The following is a 14,817-nucleotide window of genomic DNA, read 5'->3' on the forward strand; positions in this document are numbered from 1 at the left end:
AAGTTTTATCAGGCACTGACGTGGGGAGTATTTGAAATTTAACCAAATACATCTGTGGTACCATGGATTTGGGGCCCACAAGTATATAAGCTGACTTAATCACATACGGAGACATAGCTTAACTCACGAGTGGGTCTGGACCTTTGGATTCCTTATCTTTAACGTGGGCATAACACAACACATCTCAGGGTTGTAGTGAGGATTAGCCAAGATGATACACATCAAGCGATCAGTGTCGTAATTGGGAAGGTCTTTCAGAGAGGTTAAGTGAGGTTTTTAGGTACTATCCTCACATCAGCATTACTGCAAAGCTTAAGAGAACTAAGCGATAAGCTTAAATAAAATGCCAACTTAAAATTTCAAAGTCCCATCATTATGACAATTTAAACTGTTAAAAACCATCAGTAGCCATTTTTGTGCTTTTCATGTTTGGTGGCTTCAGCCCTAAAAGCATGCTACCTTTAAAGGCATCTTTTATGGCATTAACCCTCACACTCCATGACCACAGGAACATTATCCTGTATCTGTGCCTATGATACCAGTATTAAGAACAGTCCTGGCATGCAGGGTCTATATTTTTTAAATGAAGGCACGAATGCATGAATAAAATTTAAAAATTATTTTGCTTGATAAAACTGTCTGAATAAAAAGTACAATTTGATCTGTTCTTTGTTATTTATTTTAAGTAATGTATTTGTCTTACAGAAAGTTGTATGGTTGCAATGTAAAATTTCAGAAAATATAGATTAGGAAAAAAGAAAGTAAGTATCACTCATAATTCTACTACATGAAGACAGCCACCGCACAGGTTGGTCTCTTATGGACATGCACACGTCTGCTGTTTGCTAACTTGCTTTTTTCACCTAACCTGTGGCAGACAGGCTCCCAGGTCTACAACCCCAATTCTTGAGTCTTATGCAAAAATTCTCTCATTTCCCAGGGAGTCCCAGATGCTCCTGCTGTTACAGTAATGCAGTGATGATTAAGATAAATAACATCTTCAGAGAACAGAATGCTGCTGCTGGACATGTGCCATCCCGGCTGGTTTACAGGCTCCCCTTTAGTTCTCTCACATGCAAGGCTCATGATGAAGAAGGGGAGCCCCCGGACAGCAGAGGAAGCCTCATCTGTTTTGTCCACAGCTGCACCTCAGTGCTTAGATGAGTCCCTGGCATCCAGAAGGATGCTCCATACAGAACATGTGTTGAATAAATAAAGTATTGGAATTTGAGAAATATAGGAAACACGTTCCTCCTCAAAGAACAGAAAAAATGGAGTCCTTTTTTTGAAACACTATTCAGCATCTTAATTTTTTCCAAGCACCAATGAGGTGAGCTGACTTGGACATGGGTCTCTACGCAGCATCAGGCTTTTAACCCGCTCCCATGCGTACACACCACATACCTCTCCAACATGGGCAGGTGCAAACCATGCCAAGGAGAGCAGGTGGCAGGACCGCTTCTGAGACAGTGATGTGAATGCATGTGTGCAAGGCACGAGAAAAACTGGGAAATGGTGGCGGGGAGAAAAACACGGGGCCGGGAATCAGAACACAGGGCTGGGGTTTGTCTTAGTTTCACACCCAGCAAGACATGTTGCTTTAAATCATAACATCCATTCTTTGCTAACTTCAATTCTTCATCTGTAAATGTGTCTAACAACTGCCTTTATGTCACAAAATTACTGAGAGGATCTAATGAGAGAAATGTGAAAGCACTCTGTAACAAACAAGGGTTCTTTCTTCTGTGACAGTAGTTACATGAATCAGCGTGTATAATACAATGGCATAGACTCCCTCTGTCTCTCTACACACATGCGCGCACACGCACACACAAATGCAGGGAAAAATGCAGTCCAGTCAATACTCTTGTTCCTACGTCAGTTTCTAGATCGAAATAACGTATTACAGTTATATAAGATACCACCCATGAGGGTGAAGGCTACATGGGAATATGTACTATTTTTGCAAATTCCTGTCAATCTATAATTATTTAGGTTAAATAAAAAGCTTAAAAAAGAATAAAAGGTGATGCAGACATACCTACTATATGCAACATTAGTTCTGAAAATTTAATTACAATAAAATTTATGGCATTATATTTCAGCACCTAGCATAATGCCACATATATATTATAGTACTCTTCAACTTTAAAAATTATTTTGATAAAAGTCAAAAGAATCTTAATTGGCCTTTTGGGGAATATATACCTGTTTTTTTCAGAGAACTCAGCTAGAAACTTCATTCACTCTCAATACTTTTATACCCTAATGACTTAGAAAAATATTTCCAATCCTCTACTATTAAGAAAATTAACAGAGAAGGAAGAATACTAATCCCGCCCATAAACTGATACTCCCTGGATTCCCGCCCCCCCATACCAAAAGGATCTCATATAAGCCATTGCTGATTTAAGTGGCTTAGCACTTTAAAGTTTATAGTAATTTTTTTATACATTATTTCATTGACCAACATTATTGGTAAGAAGAACAGATTTTGCTCCCTGGTTTTACAGATGAAGACACTGTGGCTCAGAGCATTAAGTGTCTTGACAAGTGCCCCTTGTCCTTGACAAGGACCCCAAGTGCAGGCTATCTTCTGGATGAGTTGAAGTAAGTTGCACCAGCGAGAAGAAGGTTTAGAGCCAAGACTTGGACCAATGTCTTTTAACCAAATCCACTGTTTAAGACAAATCAACACCTCAGTTATGTTACAGAGTAGCATCAGCCATTTTTTCTTACACCTAGTAGATCCGTGGAACTGTTAAATAGTTTTTATCTGTCAAAGGAAGAATGCAGCATTCAAGGACCAACCTGGGCCACAGCTTGCAAGGGGGTGATCAGGCTACTGTATTTAATCTGAATGTCAGGAAGGTCTCCTTGACGGTAACTTCTATACAAAATGACTTGGGCATCGTGCTTCATTTTTAACTCACTCTTGATCTCCTATAATCATTAGAACCAAAAAAGGAAGATTAGAATTCTTATTTTAAAAAATCAGTAGTGCATGAAATATGATCCTTAACATAAAGGTGAACTTGATGACAATTTTTATCCAAAACAGTATGGTCACTATGCTTTACCAATCTATGGTAGACAATAAATCCAAAATAAAAATCACTGGTAAATGAACAGCAAAAAGATTAATTAAATATGCATCACAGAGTAATGGGAATATCTAAAATCAGAGAACTTGAATTAAAACTTTTTAAAGCTATCTCAGGGGGCTGTATTTCCTTTTTTTAAAAAAAAAATGTTTATTTCTGAGAAAGAGAGAGAGAGAGGCAGGGAGAGGGTCCGAAGCAGGCCCTGTGCTGAGAGCAGAGAGCTCGATGTAGGGCTCAAACTCACGAGCGGTGAGATCATGACCTGAGCCAAAGATGGACACTTAACTGACAGAGCCACCCAGGAGCTCGTTTTTCCTTTTAATTCTTCTTAGAAAAATCTTGGGCTCCAAGGCCCAGTGAGATCACCACAGCCTCCAACGCCTGTTCACCTGCTCAGGCCAGGCTGTCCTTGCACCTGCTCTTGAGTCACCCCCACTCCCCACCACACAGGGCTGTGGGACCTGCTCATCTCTGCCTAAAATGTCTTTCCACAGCTTTTCACTCTTGGTTCCCACTGCAGACATCATCTGCAAAGAGGCTTCCCTTCCCACTTCCTCTTAATAGTCTCCCCTACCTGCTCATTACATTGGTTAATTTCCAACACCGCACCTGTTATAATCTTAACTCATTCTGGGCTTGTTCTGTTTTACACGCTGGGCTGTAGCTCCGCGAGCACTTACATCATATTTACCTCTGTACCCCTAGCATTCAGAGTCGGGCCGGACACTGAGCACAATGCTCCCAACAAATGAAGTGCATGGCCTTCCGATGCCTGATCACCACCACGCATCCTTACTGAGAGGTCAGCCCCTTCAGATGAGAACACGTGCATCACAGGGCATGAACAGCCCCACACAGCAGGCCGTTCCACATTTATTGATTATTAAAAGGACCTTCTTTGTGTCAGACCAAACTATCTCCCTGTGATTTCTGCCCAATGATCCTGGTTTTCTCTCTTCCCTCTGCTCAGAGTCTGCCTCTTACTTCCTTCAGGCAAGCCCAGCTGGGTTTCAGGTTTAATTAGGGGCAGTGGCTACCTCTCTGAGTGGACGAAGCAGAATGCCCTGCAGGTGGGGAGGGGCCGCTGACAGGATCCCAGGGCACTGATATTTTGAACCCTCTTCTTCAAGAGAATCGCTGTACTTACAGAGGCAAGAGAAAGAAGCAAAGTGCATTTTCTTACCACAGACAATATAGTGGAACCATTCGGCCACTTCATACTCAGATGTGGAAGTTAATTAAGTGATTGAGGATTTAAACTGAATTAATACAAAGCCAGTTTTTTTTGTTAACTCACAATTTCATCTTTCTTGAAAATTCTGTCTTAATTACTGATTTATAAGTAATACTGAAGCTATGGCTAAACAACCTCTTTCATTATTTCCACATTTTGAGAAATGTTTAATTCATGCCACACAAGGTCCTCAAGTTCCTGCTTTCAGCAGATTGCCCTGAACCATCCACCAACCTGCCCACCCCTTTCTCTGGGCTCACCATTCCCTCTTCATCCAGGCACCCCCATGACAGGGGCTGGTTGTAATGTGGCCTCACCCCTCTCACTACAGCTTATTGATTCCACAGTAGCCCCAGACCAAAGGTGGGTCAAGGCTCTGGCCAATCCCTCCCAGAGGCTAAAGCTGTAAGGTGATTCAGGAATGAGTGGGGGCTGCGTCCGTCTCCACCACATGGAGAAAGCCAGTCTGTACACAGAGAAGAACAAAGCCAGACTGCAGTGAGAGTCCGAGATAAAGGGCAGAGGTGAGGTCGCGGCAGTGCCTGTGAGCCACACCATACCGCAGACTCATGGGACTACCCACACAGGTCCCATTCCAAGATTCCCGCGACTTCATCAGTGAGTCATGACTGTCCTTTGCATCTACATTAGAGGACTAATCTTTGGTTCAGAGGAACTTTAATTCATGTGGTGGCTGCTTCTGTAATTTTGTTTTGGAACAAATATCTGATGGGAAGCTTATTTCCTTAGTATATATCCTTTGATATAAAATAAGTATTTCTGACCAAATTCTCAAAACAGATACAAACCTTCTCTCGTTTTTGTTCAGCAACACCTTTTCTGGCATAAATCAAACTGAGCTTTTCTTGGTCCTTTATAAATCGCCTGCGTAATCTTAATATTTCTGCCCGACTGTCTGTACCTGAAGAATATAAAGCAGGTTTGTTACAGATGGCCAATTCGCAGTTGGCTTTACCTCCTTTCTAGAATCTTCTAAAAGTGGAATTGTTTGCTTATCTCCATTTTTTTACTTTCATCCAGTTGTTCTGTTTTGTTTGTTTTAATGACAGAGAACAGCACAGGAGACCACTAATCAGTTTTGGAAGCTAGAGAATAGAAAGTTATAACTACGCAGCCGAACCCACTGCCACCATGCAGAGAACGAGGGACAAAGCAATGACAGTGGAGAAGACCTGGAAGGCTCAAGGTCTGGCAGCACCCGGCACCTCCAGGGGAAGGGAGGAAAGTGAAGCTACAGCAGGAGGTGTGGTTAGAAAGCAATGCCCTCACCCCCTGCCCACCATGCTGCAGGTAGATAGCCTGGGAGAGGACACAGGGCCCATGGGTGCCCAGGGCGGCATGGCTGCAGGCAGAGCAACTACTCCACCAGCGACCACAAGGGCTTCCGGAACCTGCAGTGCCTCCCCCTTCTTGGCCTCCAAGAGTGCTGGCACCCTGGCCTAAAGCCTGCAGGCAAGAGACTGGAGATTTTGCCTCTGGGTAATCCACCAGCACAAAAGCACAGACCAAAGTATCAACACATCAGGGGGTTCCACGTCCTGGTCTAGGCTGACCTCCACACGCCCAACATGCAGCTATTCCAAATGCCTTTTGAGTGCCCCTTCTGGGAATATAAGCGAAAAGCCAAGTCACCAGACATTGTGAGGAAACCTTCAAACATGAAAGACAGAAATGAAAATAAATAATAGGCAAAGAGCAACCGTTGAAAGCAGCCCATCCGGGAAAAAAAATTTTTCAAAAACTTATCATTTATCAAAAAGAGTAGAAATTGCAACAGTGGATCAAGGACTGGAAGGGCATTCAGGGAACATAAAAAACTCATGGAAACTAAAAATATGGTATCATAACTTAAAAGCAAGAATTACAAGGTAAGGTTGAAGTGATTTCCCAGAATACAAAGCAAAATGAAAAAAATGAGAAATTTACCAAGGTAATCCAGAAGGTCTGCTATCCAAGCAAAAGGATTACAAATATAAAACTGGGATGAGGAAATCATCAACAAAATTATCCAAGAAAAAATATTCCAAAACTGGAAAATGAGTTAGCAATGTGACAAGACCCTCCTTGTGCCCAGAAAACTGGACTGAAACAGACCTGCATGCACCAAAGGACACTTTCATGAAATTTCCTAAAACTCTTAAGATCTACTGCAGAGAAAGGATACAATTCTTACAAAGGATCAACACAAAGAATGCCACCAGGTTTCCCTACCCAACCCTGGGGACTAGGAAACCCTGACTACATGTTCACACTCAGAATTCTATGGCTAAATTACCCAGCAGGGGTGAGTGTGATCAAAAGCAACGTAAGGCATCAAGGCTTCAAAAACAGCTTGGGGCGGGGGGGGGGGTGGGGGGGTGGGGGGGTGGTGCCTGGGTGGCTCAATCAGTTGAGCATCCCACTCTTGACTTCGGCTCAGGACAGATCTCACAGTTTAGTGAGTTTGAGCCCCCCAGGCTCTGCACTGACAATACAGAGATTTTCCCTCTCTCTTGCCCCTGCCCTGCTCACACTCTGTCTCTCTCAAAATAAATAAATAAACTTTAAAAAAAAAAAACCCAAAAGACCCAACAGCTTACTGTTTCTGACCCTTTTTCTCAGGAAGCTACTCAGGGAGGTGATCCACTAGAAAGAAGGAACACACCAAGGAAGGAGAATCAGATCCAGGAGAGGTGAAGAGACCCTCAGGATGAGCAGGGTGTTCAGACCATGGCTGAACAGACTCCGAGAGCAAGCAGCCTGGAACAGGGCAACCCAAAAGCTCCAGGAAGATTTTTTTTTTTTTTTAAGATAAAACATTTATACGTTGGGACACATTAAAAGGTAATTCAGAGGAAAACAAGTGATAAATACGTAGGAATCTAAACCAAAATAATTATTAATGCCCAGAAAAAATTATTGTACAAGAAAAATAGTCATAGTACCACTACAGCTTGAACACAAATAATATTTACGTAGCCAAAATAAGAGGAAAATATGATGAAACCAAGACCAAGACATAACCCTTTCCAGGAGGAAAGCACAGGACGAATTCACTGTCGTGTGTGTGGTGGACGGGGGTAACAGACAAGCTGGAGCCAAGACCTTGATGTTCATAATGCAAAAGCCAAAAGAGAACGACTCATACTGGACGGGAGGAAAAAGGCAGGGTGGTAATATACAAATAAGTGTTCGGAGCTATGGAAGGGTGTAAGTGGTTGTGTCTGGAATTGGGGAAACGGGTATGGTTACTGTTTCTTCTTCTCCTTCTTCCTTTTTTTAATTAATTAATTAATTTTTCAATTTACATCCAAGTTAGTTAGCATATAGCACAACGATGATTTCAGGAGTGAATGGGTTACTGTTTCTTCTAACAAGCTTTGGCAAAGTATTTGGCTCTTTAAACTACATGCATGTATTACTCTAATACAAATAACTAAAGGAAACTGAAATAAAGAATTACAATAATGGTTGAAAATGATGGTATTTTAATTAGGTTACAATTTCAAATTTTTAAGTTTTAAGGATAATAAATAGTATCACAATAAGGATTAATTTACCATTTTTTTTTTAAATTTCTTTATTTATTTTGAGAGAGTGTGTGAGCAGGGGAGGGGCAGAGAAAGAGAGGGAGACAGAATCCCAAGCAGTCTCCTCGCTGTCAGTGCAAAGCCCAATGCAGGGTTTGATCTCACAACAGTGAGATCATGACCTGAGCGAATATCAAGAGTCCAGTGCTTTACCGACTGAACCATCCAGGTGCCCCCACCATATTTTAATGAATTTCAAATATTCCTCTCTAGGCAAGAAAATACATAAACCCCAAAGAAGACAGTGTGCAAAACATTTTACATCAACAAAGGTACAAGGAGAGATTCAAATACATTAATCAAATTAAAATGGATAGCGAATAGTACTCATTTTACCTACTCAGTTCCAACTTTTTCAAATTCATATATAAAACTTTTAAGGAAAATGGTTTAAAAGTTAGGTTTCACCTCTTACCGCCTTAATTTCTATACAAAGTCAGTGAAGACAGGGAAGCACTGCTCAACAGCTTGAGTTGTGGACTATGCATCCTCAGCATTTCCCTGTTCCTAAGCCTCCTGCCCGTTCAGCAGAGTTGGCCACAGGCAGTCACCATGCATTAGCAGGACTGGAGGCTGCCCCAGATGCACACCTATCTCTTCGACAATCCTATGGGAAGGGGCATGGCCATGGGTTTGGGGTGAGCAAGTACAAAGGGTGTGAAAGACAATTCACGAACTGTGGGAAGGTGACAGTCACTCTGGAACTTCATTTTAACTTCGGGGCTTTCATTGTCAAAGTTACAGAAGGACAGAGAGCCATGCACTCTGGCTGGAAGACAGTTTGGCAAAGAAACAGCAGAGGAAGAAGATATAAAAGAAAGAAGACTGGTGGAAGGCAGACGAGCAGGGTCAGGGCATACCAGGAATGCGCTCATGAGCTCCCTTCAAACCCAGAGTGCTAAGCAAAAGAAGGCTGGATTTAGCTCTCCTACAATCCAGAGAGTTGTGTATGGCTACAGATTTGCGACTAAATGCAAAACACAGTGGTTGGAAGCGAGGAAAGCATTTCATGCATGTGTTCAGTTCCTATGATTCCATTAAAAGGAATTTACCCTTATTTAAAATAAAGCATACCAGTGGCACTTGGCTGGCTCAGTCACTAGGGCATGCAACTCTTAATCTTGGGGTTGTGAGTTTGGGTGAGGTGGGTGTAGAGATTACTTAAAAATAAATCTTAAATAAAAGAAAGCATATCAGAGGGGAGGTGGGGAGAATGGGTGAAACAGGAGAAGGGGATTAAGAGTACTTAAAACATCACGAGCACTGGGTAATGATGTACAGAATTGCTGAATCACTAGAGTAGACACCTGAAATTAATACAGCACTGTATGTCAACTACACTGGAATAAAATAAAAAATTTAATAAAAACATTTTTAAAAATAAAAGGAATTTACCCTTCTTTATACCTGAATTCATAAGGTTGGCATTTGCCCAAGGTTCTATGTTGGGACCTTTTGTCTCTCCACCTTCTTCCTCTGGGCTTTCACTCAGTCCCAGAGCTGCCCTTCTCCCAAAGAGCTGACTTGAACCCTGGCCCTCAGCATGGGGTCTGCGTGTTCTGCCAGCACTTCCCTGCAGCCCCCATGGCGCATCTCCCCTCATCTTCCCCACTGGGACCCTGGGTGTATGCAGGAGGTTGCCTGTGACCTCAACCTCCCGGGCCCCCTTGGGCAACCCACATGCTGCTCCATGCGGGCCCCTTAAGGAGTCATCCAGAGACCCCTGCTGTCTGTCTGGGTCACTACAGACAGCTGTGGTTGCCTCCATATCCCCAGCTGTCTGCTCTATGCTCCCAGTGGGCATGTCCCACACCACCACTTTGGTCAGACTGCCACAGGGCCTGCCAGTCAGTACATGTTCTCGAGCTGACCTGGGTCCCTTCCACTTCCCAAACATGCTCCATACTTCCTGCCTTGGTCCTTGTTCACCCTCCCTCTTCCCACACCCAAGTCCACAAGGCTAGTCCCAAAGGTGGCCTCTTCCTCAGGTCCTTTCTGGTGCTCTCTCACTCTCTCTCTGAGACTTGCTAATTCTGCCTCATCTCAGCATCACCTACCTGTTGCCTTACCAAGCCCTGATGTTCAGAGAGTCACCACATGAACGGACTGAGTCCAGTTTATTCTATAGCTTTTTCTGGTCCACCTAAAATTAGGCTTTCAACATGGCAAATGCCCATTTATTAAATTAAATTTTACTATTACTATTATTACTTTTTTTTAAAGTAAACTCTACCCCCAACATGGGGCTCAAACTCACAACACCCAAGATTAAGAGTCACATGCTGTACTCGCTGACCCAGCCAGATGCCCCTAAATTAAATTTTAATGGTTTTATTTACAGGTTACAAGGAAATGTGAATGCAGTCAGAAACGCACTTTATCTAAGCCTCCGCATTAACTTATTTTAAATACATTTCAGCAAGCTTACTTTACCTTTTGCTTTGTTATCCACCTCGTCCCCTGGAAGTCCCAGTCTTTTTTTCCCAAAATCAGGGCCCACTAACTTCAAGGGTGATCTCTGTGCCTTTTCACTCTTCTTGTGGGCAAACAGCAAGGAGGAAGATGAGGAATCCGAGGATGAGACTGTATAATCCATCAGCGGGTCAATACTGCTCCCAGTCAGCCAATTAAAGGAGCTTCTGCCATCTGCAAATGTCACAGCATGCTCAGCTCTGCACAACCTGCCATGCCCACACCGCACCACTGCACCTGCCACACTGGGAGCCACACTGTGGGACACGAGGTGTGCCTCATCCTGGGCATGACACCTGGGGCCTCTGTGTGCTCACCTGCCACAGGAATGGGGACAGCCCCTCCAGGGAGACAGCCATGTCAGGGCAGAGACACTGGGCAGAAGTTCTATCAGTTACTAGTGAGCGACCCGAGGCAGCTCAGGTGTCTGGGCCTCAGGGTCCTCATTTGTGAAGCAGGAAAATACTCCACCTGCTCCTTCAAGCAGTAACACCTTTTCTGTGTTATAAGGTACTAAGATCCATGTCTTCCAACATCAATATCATAAAATATCCATGGTAATTATTCAAATCAATCCTACTTCCAGAACCAACAGACATGAAAAAAATGATACAAAGGAAAAATGTTTGAAATATTTATATGAAATGATTTACGGGGCGCCTGGGTGGCTCGGTCGTTTGAGCGTCCGACATCGGCTCAGGTCATGATCTCATGGTCCGTGGGTTCGAGCCCCGCGTCGGGCTCTGTGCTGACAGCTCAGAGCCCGGAGCCTGTTTCCGATTCTGTGTCTCCCTCTCTCTCTGCCCCTCCCCTGTTCATGCTCTGTCTCTCTCTGTCTCAAAAATAAATAAATGTTAAAAATAAAAAATAAAAAATAAATTGAAATGATTTATGTGTTTTACTCTACAACTTGTACTTTGCTGATCAAAGGAAACAGGTGAACAATTTAAGAAAGAAAAATTTAATACTATAAACACAGTAAATGATTTTGGTTTAGCTCTTCAGTACTTGCTTTTGAGATAAAGGATTTTAACTTTGTTGCATTAAACAGACTTTTCTGGACAAAACCAAAGCAAAACATAAATGTACTGTAACTTTTGCTTTTTCCAGTCAAAAATAATCCTTTTCAACTTTTTTTATTGTGGTAAAATTTAGAGAACACCAAATTAACTATTTTAACCATTTTGAAGTGTACATTTCTATGGCATCAGGTATATTCACACAGTTGGGCAACCATCTCCACAATTTACCTCCAGAGCATTTCCACCTTCTCAAACAAAATTCCGTTTTTTTTTTGTTTTTTTTTTTGTTTTTTGAGAGAGAGAGAGAGAGAAGAGAATGCATGTGCATGTACTCACAAGCCTGCACGGGGGAAATACAGAGGCAGACGGAGAGAGAATCTTAAGCTGGAGCCCGATGGGGGGCTCGATCTCACAACCATGAACCTGACCCAAAATCAAGGGTTGGACGCTTAACTGACTGAGCCACCCAGATGCCCTAAAATCCATATCCTTTAAATACTAGCTCCCTATTGCCTCTCACCCAACCCCTAGAGGCCCCCTTCCACTTTCTAACTCTAAGAATTTGACACCTCTAGGAACTTCAATCCTTTTCTCCTTTGACTGACATGACTTTTCTGTGGTTCTTAACACTTTTTTCTATTACTGTTTCACTACTCTTACAGCCAATGTTCTTGCAGTGGAGGCTGCTTCCATAGATCATACTGCTTGGTGCAAAGCAGGCATGTGTTCAGGCTGACAGGTACCTGCAGTTTGTGTAGGTGTGAAGTCATACTGCTGTTGGGTGGCCCGTATCTGCTTAGCCATCGCTCCTTGAACTGGGAGGGATCCCTCCTGGGTCCGGGTCTGGAGAACACTTTGGGTGGCCTGAGTCTCAATAAACATTGGAGTGAGGACAGTACTTCGGAAACGCCAGTCAGAATCAATGGTATATTCCTGCAGGTAAGAGAGTTCCGAATTAAATCATGGTCCTTCTTTAGCAACACTGAAATAATTTTATTTAAAATCCAATGGTGCCATTAGCAGACAGGTATATAATTTCATATATCTGTGTGGGAAACAGCTGAAGAAGAACCCCTTCAAATTTAAAAATTTTAAATAAATTATTTGCCAATTAGAATATACTAATTAGTATTGGGGGAGGAAAACCATTTTTCTCCTCCATCACATTCTGCATGAAATGGCTTAATGCCACACCCAATAATGGCACCACAGCTGCAACAAGCTGAGAAGTCAGGCTATGCTGCCCGGCTCGGCATAGACGAACTGAGCACAACTGTTATTATTTCAATCATCACAGGCCATTAAGGCTGCCGAGAGATAGCACAACCTTAGCACCTACCAAATGGATTGGGGGGTGCTGATGGGGAAGGGGGATGGTATTATGGCGAAAGGAAAATCCAAGTGGAGGCTGAAAGGGGGACAAGTGTGAGCATGTGAAGAGAGTGTGAGCAGATGAGGTTAAAGCAAATAGAAGTGTTTCAGAAAGGATGTGTGAGTATTCCAAATAAACTAAGAAGTCCAGTATCACTAATCACCAGGGAAACACAAATCAAAACCACAATAAGTCATCACTTCACATCTGTCAGGATGGCTATGCTCAAAAACGCAGGGGATAGCAAGTGTTGGCAAGGATGTAGAGAAGAGGGAATCCTCATGCACTGCTGGTGGGACTGTAAATTGGTGCAACCACTATGGAAAACAGTATAGAAGTCCTCAAAAAATTAAAAATAGAAATACCATAAGGTCCAACTATTCTATTTCTGGGTAAAAAAACCACTAACTTGAAAAGATATACGCATCTCTAGGCTAGCTTATTAGTAATAACCAAGACATGGAAGCAACTTTTGTGTTGTGGTCTATCAATGGATGAATGGATAAAGACGTGATGTGTGTGTGTGTGTGTGTGTGTGTGTGTGTATGTATACATACATAGATACATATATGTGCGTGTGTACGTACGTATATATATATGTACGTACGTATATATATATATACGTACGTACACACATACACACAATGGAATATTATTGAGCCATAAAAAAGAAGGAAATCTTGCCATCTGTAACAACATGAATGGACCTTGAGGGCATTATGCAAAGTAAAATACATCAAAAAGAGCAAGACAGATACCACATGAATCTCACTTACATGTGGAATCCAAAAAACAACAATAACAAAACAAAAAGCCTGAACTGATACATATAGAGAACAGACTGGGGACTGCCAGAGGCAGAGGATGGGGGAAAGGGACATGGGTGAAGGGAGCCAAAAGGTACACACTTCCAGTTAAAAAAACAAATGAGTCATGGGATATAACGTGTAGTTACAATAATGTAATTAATAATAATAATAATAATAATAATAATAATAATAATGTATTGTATATTTGAAAGTTGCTAAAAGAGAAGATGTTAAAAGTTCTGGTCACAAGGAAAGAAAGTCTGTAACTCCATGGTGATGGATGTTAGCTAAGCTTATCGTGGTGATCACATCACAGTACACACCAATATTAAAATCAGTATGTTGTATACCTGAAACTAACACGTCACTTATATCTCAATAAAACAAAGACAGCCAGTTTAACTCTATTAGAAAATGTTTGCTGACTAACAGATAGGAAAAGCTTATAATATTTATTATTATTATTATTATTATTTTAACATTTATTTATTTTTGAGACAGAGAGAGAGCATGAACAGGGGAGGGGCAGAGAGAGGGAGACACAGAATCTGAAACAGGCTCTAGGCTCTGAGCTGTCAGCACAGAGCCCGACGCGGGGCTCGAACTCACGGACCGTGAGATCATGACCTGAGCCGAAGTCGGACACTTAACCGACCAACCCACCCAGGCGCCCCTATAATATTTATTATTGTAGAGACAAATACTTCACCTGAAATTCACATTCTGACAGAGGATGTTCAAACACAGGGTTTGGATAATCTGGGCTCATGCTGGTCATTTCAAGCAGAAAATCTGTTGCTAAACTTAAAAAATGCACTTCTATCTTTGGAGAATATAAGGAATTTAGTGCCAACAATCGGTCCAACGTATTTGAAGGTAATCTAGTTTCATGGCTCCAGAAATTTCGAATAATTAACCTGAAAAGCAGAGAGGAAAGATTTTTCAGATATTGTCAAATGAGAAAGAATGCCCTACATATGGTGTCATGTCGAGAAGATAGTCTTTCACCCCTATAAACCTTAACATGAGGAAAACCACATTCAAAATTGTATCAAGAGTGTAACATGAGTTATGAACACTAATATGCACTGAGGGAAGGGAATATTCCAAACTTCAGCATCAGTGAAAAACTAGATGATTTTATTCTTATCTCTATTATCTGGGAAGTTTTCAATGATGAGTATACAATATTAGCTATTTTGAAACTGAGAAAA

General features: G+C 42.1%; 1 protein-coding gene across 4 annotated transcripts in view; it reads right to left on the minus strand.

Moving 5' to 3' along the window:
* PRKDC (protein kinase, DNA-activated, catalytic subunit) overlaps positions 1–14,817 on the minus strand; it is a 210,775-nt gene that overhangs the window by 67,910 nt on the left and 128,048 nt on the right. For all 4 annotated transcript variants that reach the window (XM_045050127.1, XM_011291282.4, XM_045050129.1 and 1 more), the window contains 5 exons: positions 14,313–14,520; positions 12,166–12,355; positions 10,362–10,574; positions 5,148–5,260; positions 2,812–2,943 (listed from right to left, as the gene is read on the minus strand). In XM_045050127.1, the coding sequence (XP_044906062.1) occupies positions 2,812–2,943; positions 5,148–5,260; positions 10,362–10,574; positions 12,166–12,355; positions 14,313–14,520 (856 nt within the window). The remainder of the gene's footprint in view (positions 1–2,811; positions 2,944–5,147; positions 5,261–10,361; positions 10,575–12,165; positions 12,356–14,312; positions 14,521–14,817) is intronic.

The sequence above is a fragment of the Felis catus genome, chromosome F2 (genome assembly GCF_018350175.1).
Source record: "Felis catus isolate Fca126 chromosome F2, F.catus_Fca126_mat1.0, whole genome shotgun sequence".
NCBI classification, from domain to species: Eukaryota; Metazoa; Chordata; class Mammalia; order Carnivora; family Felidae; genus Felis; species Felis catus.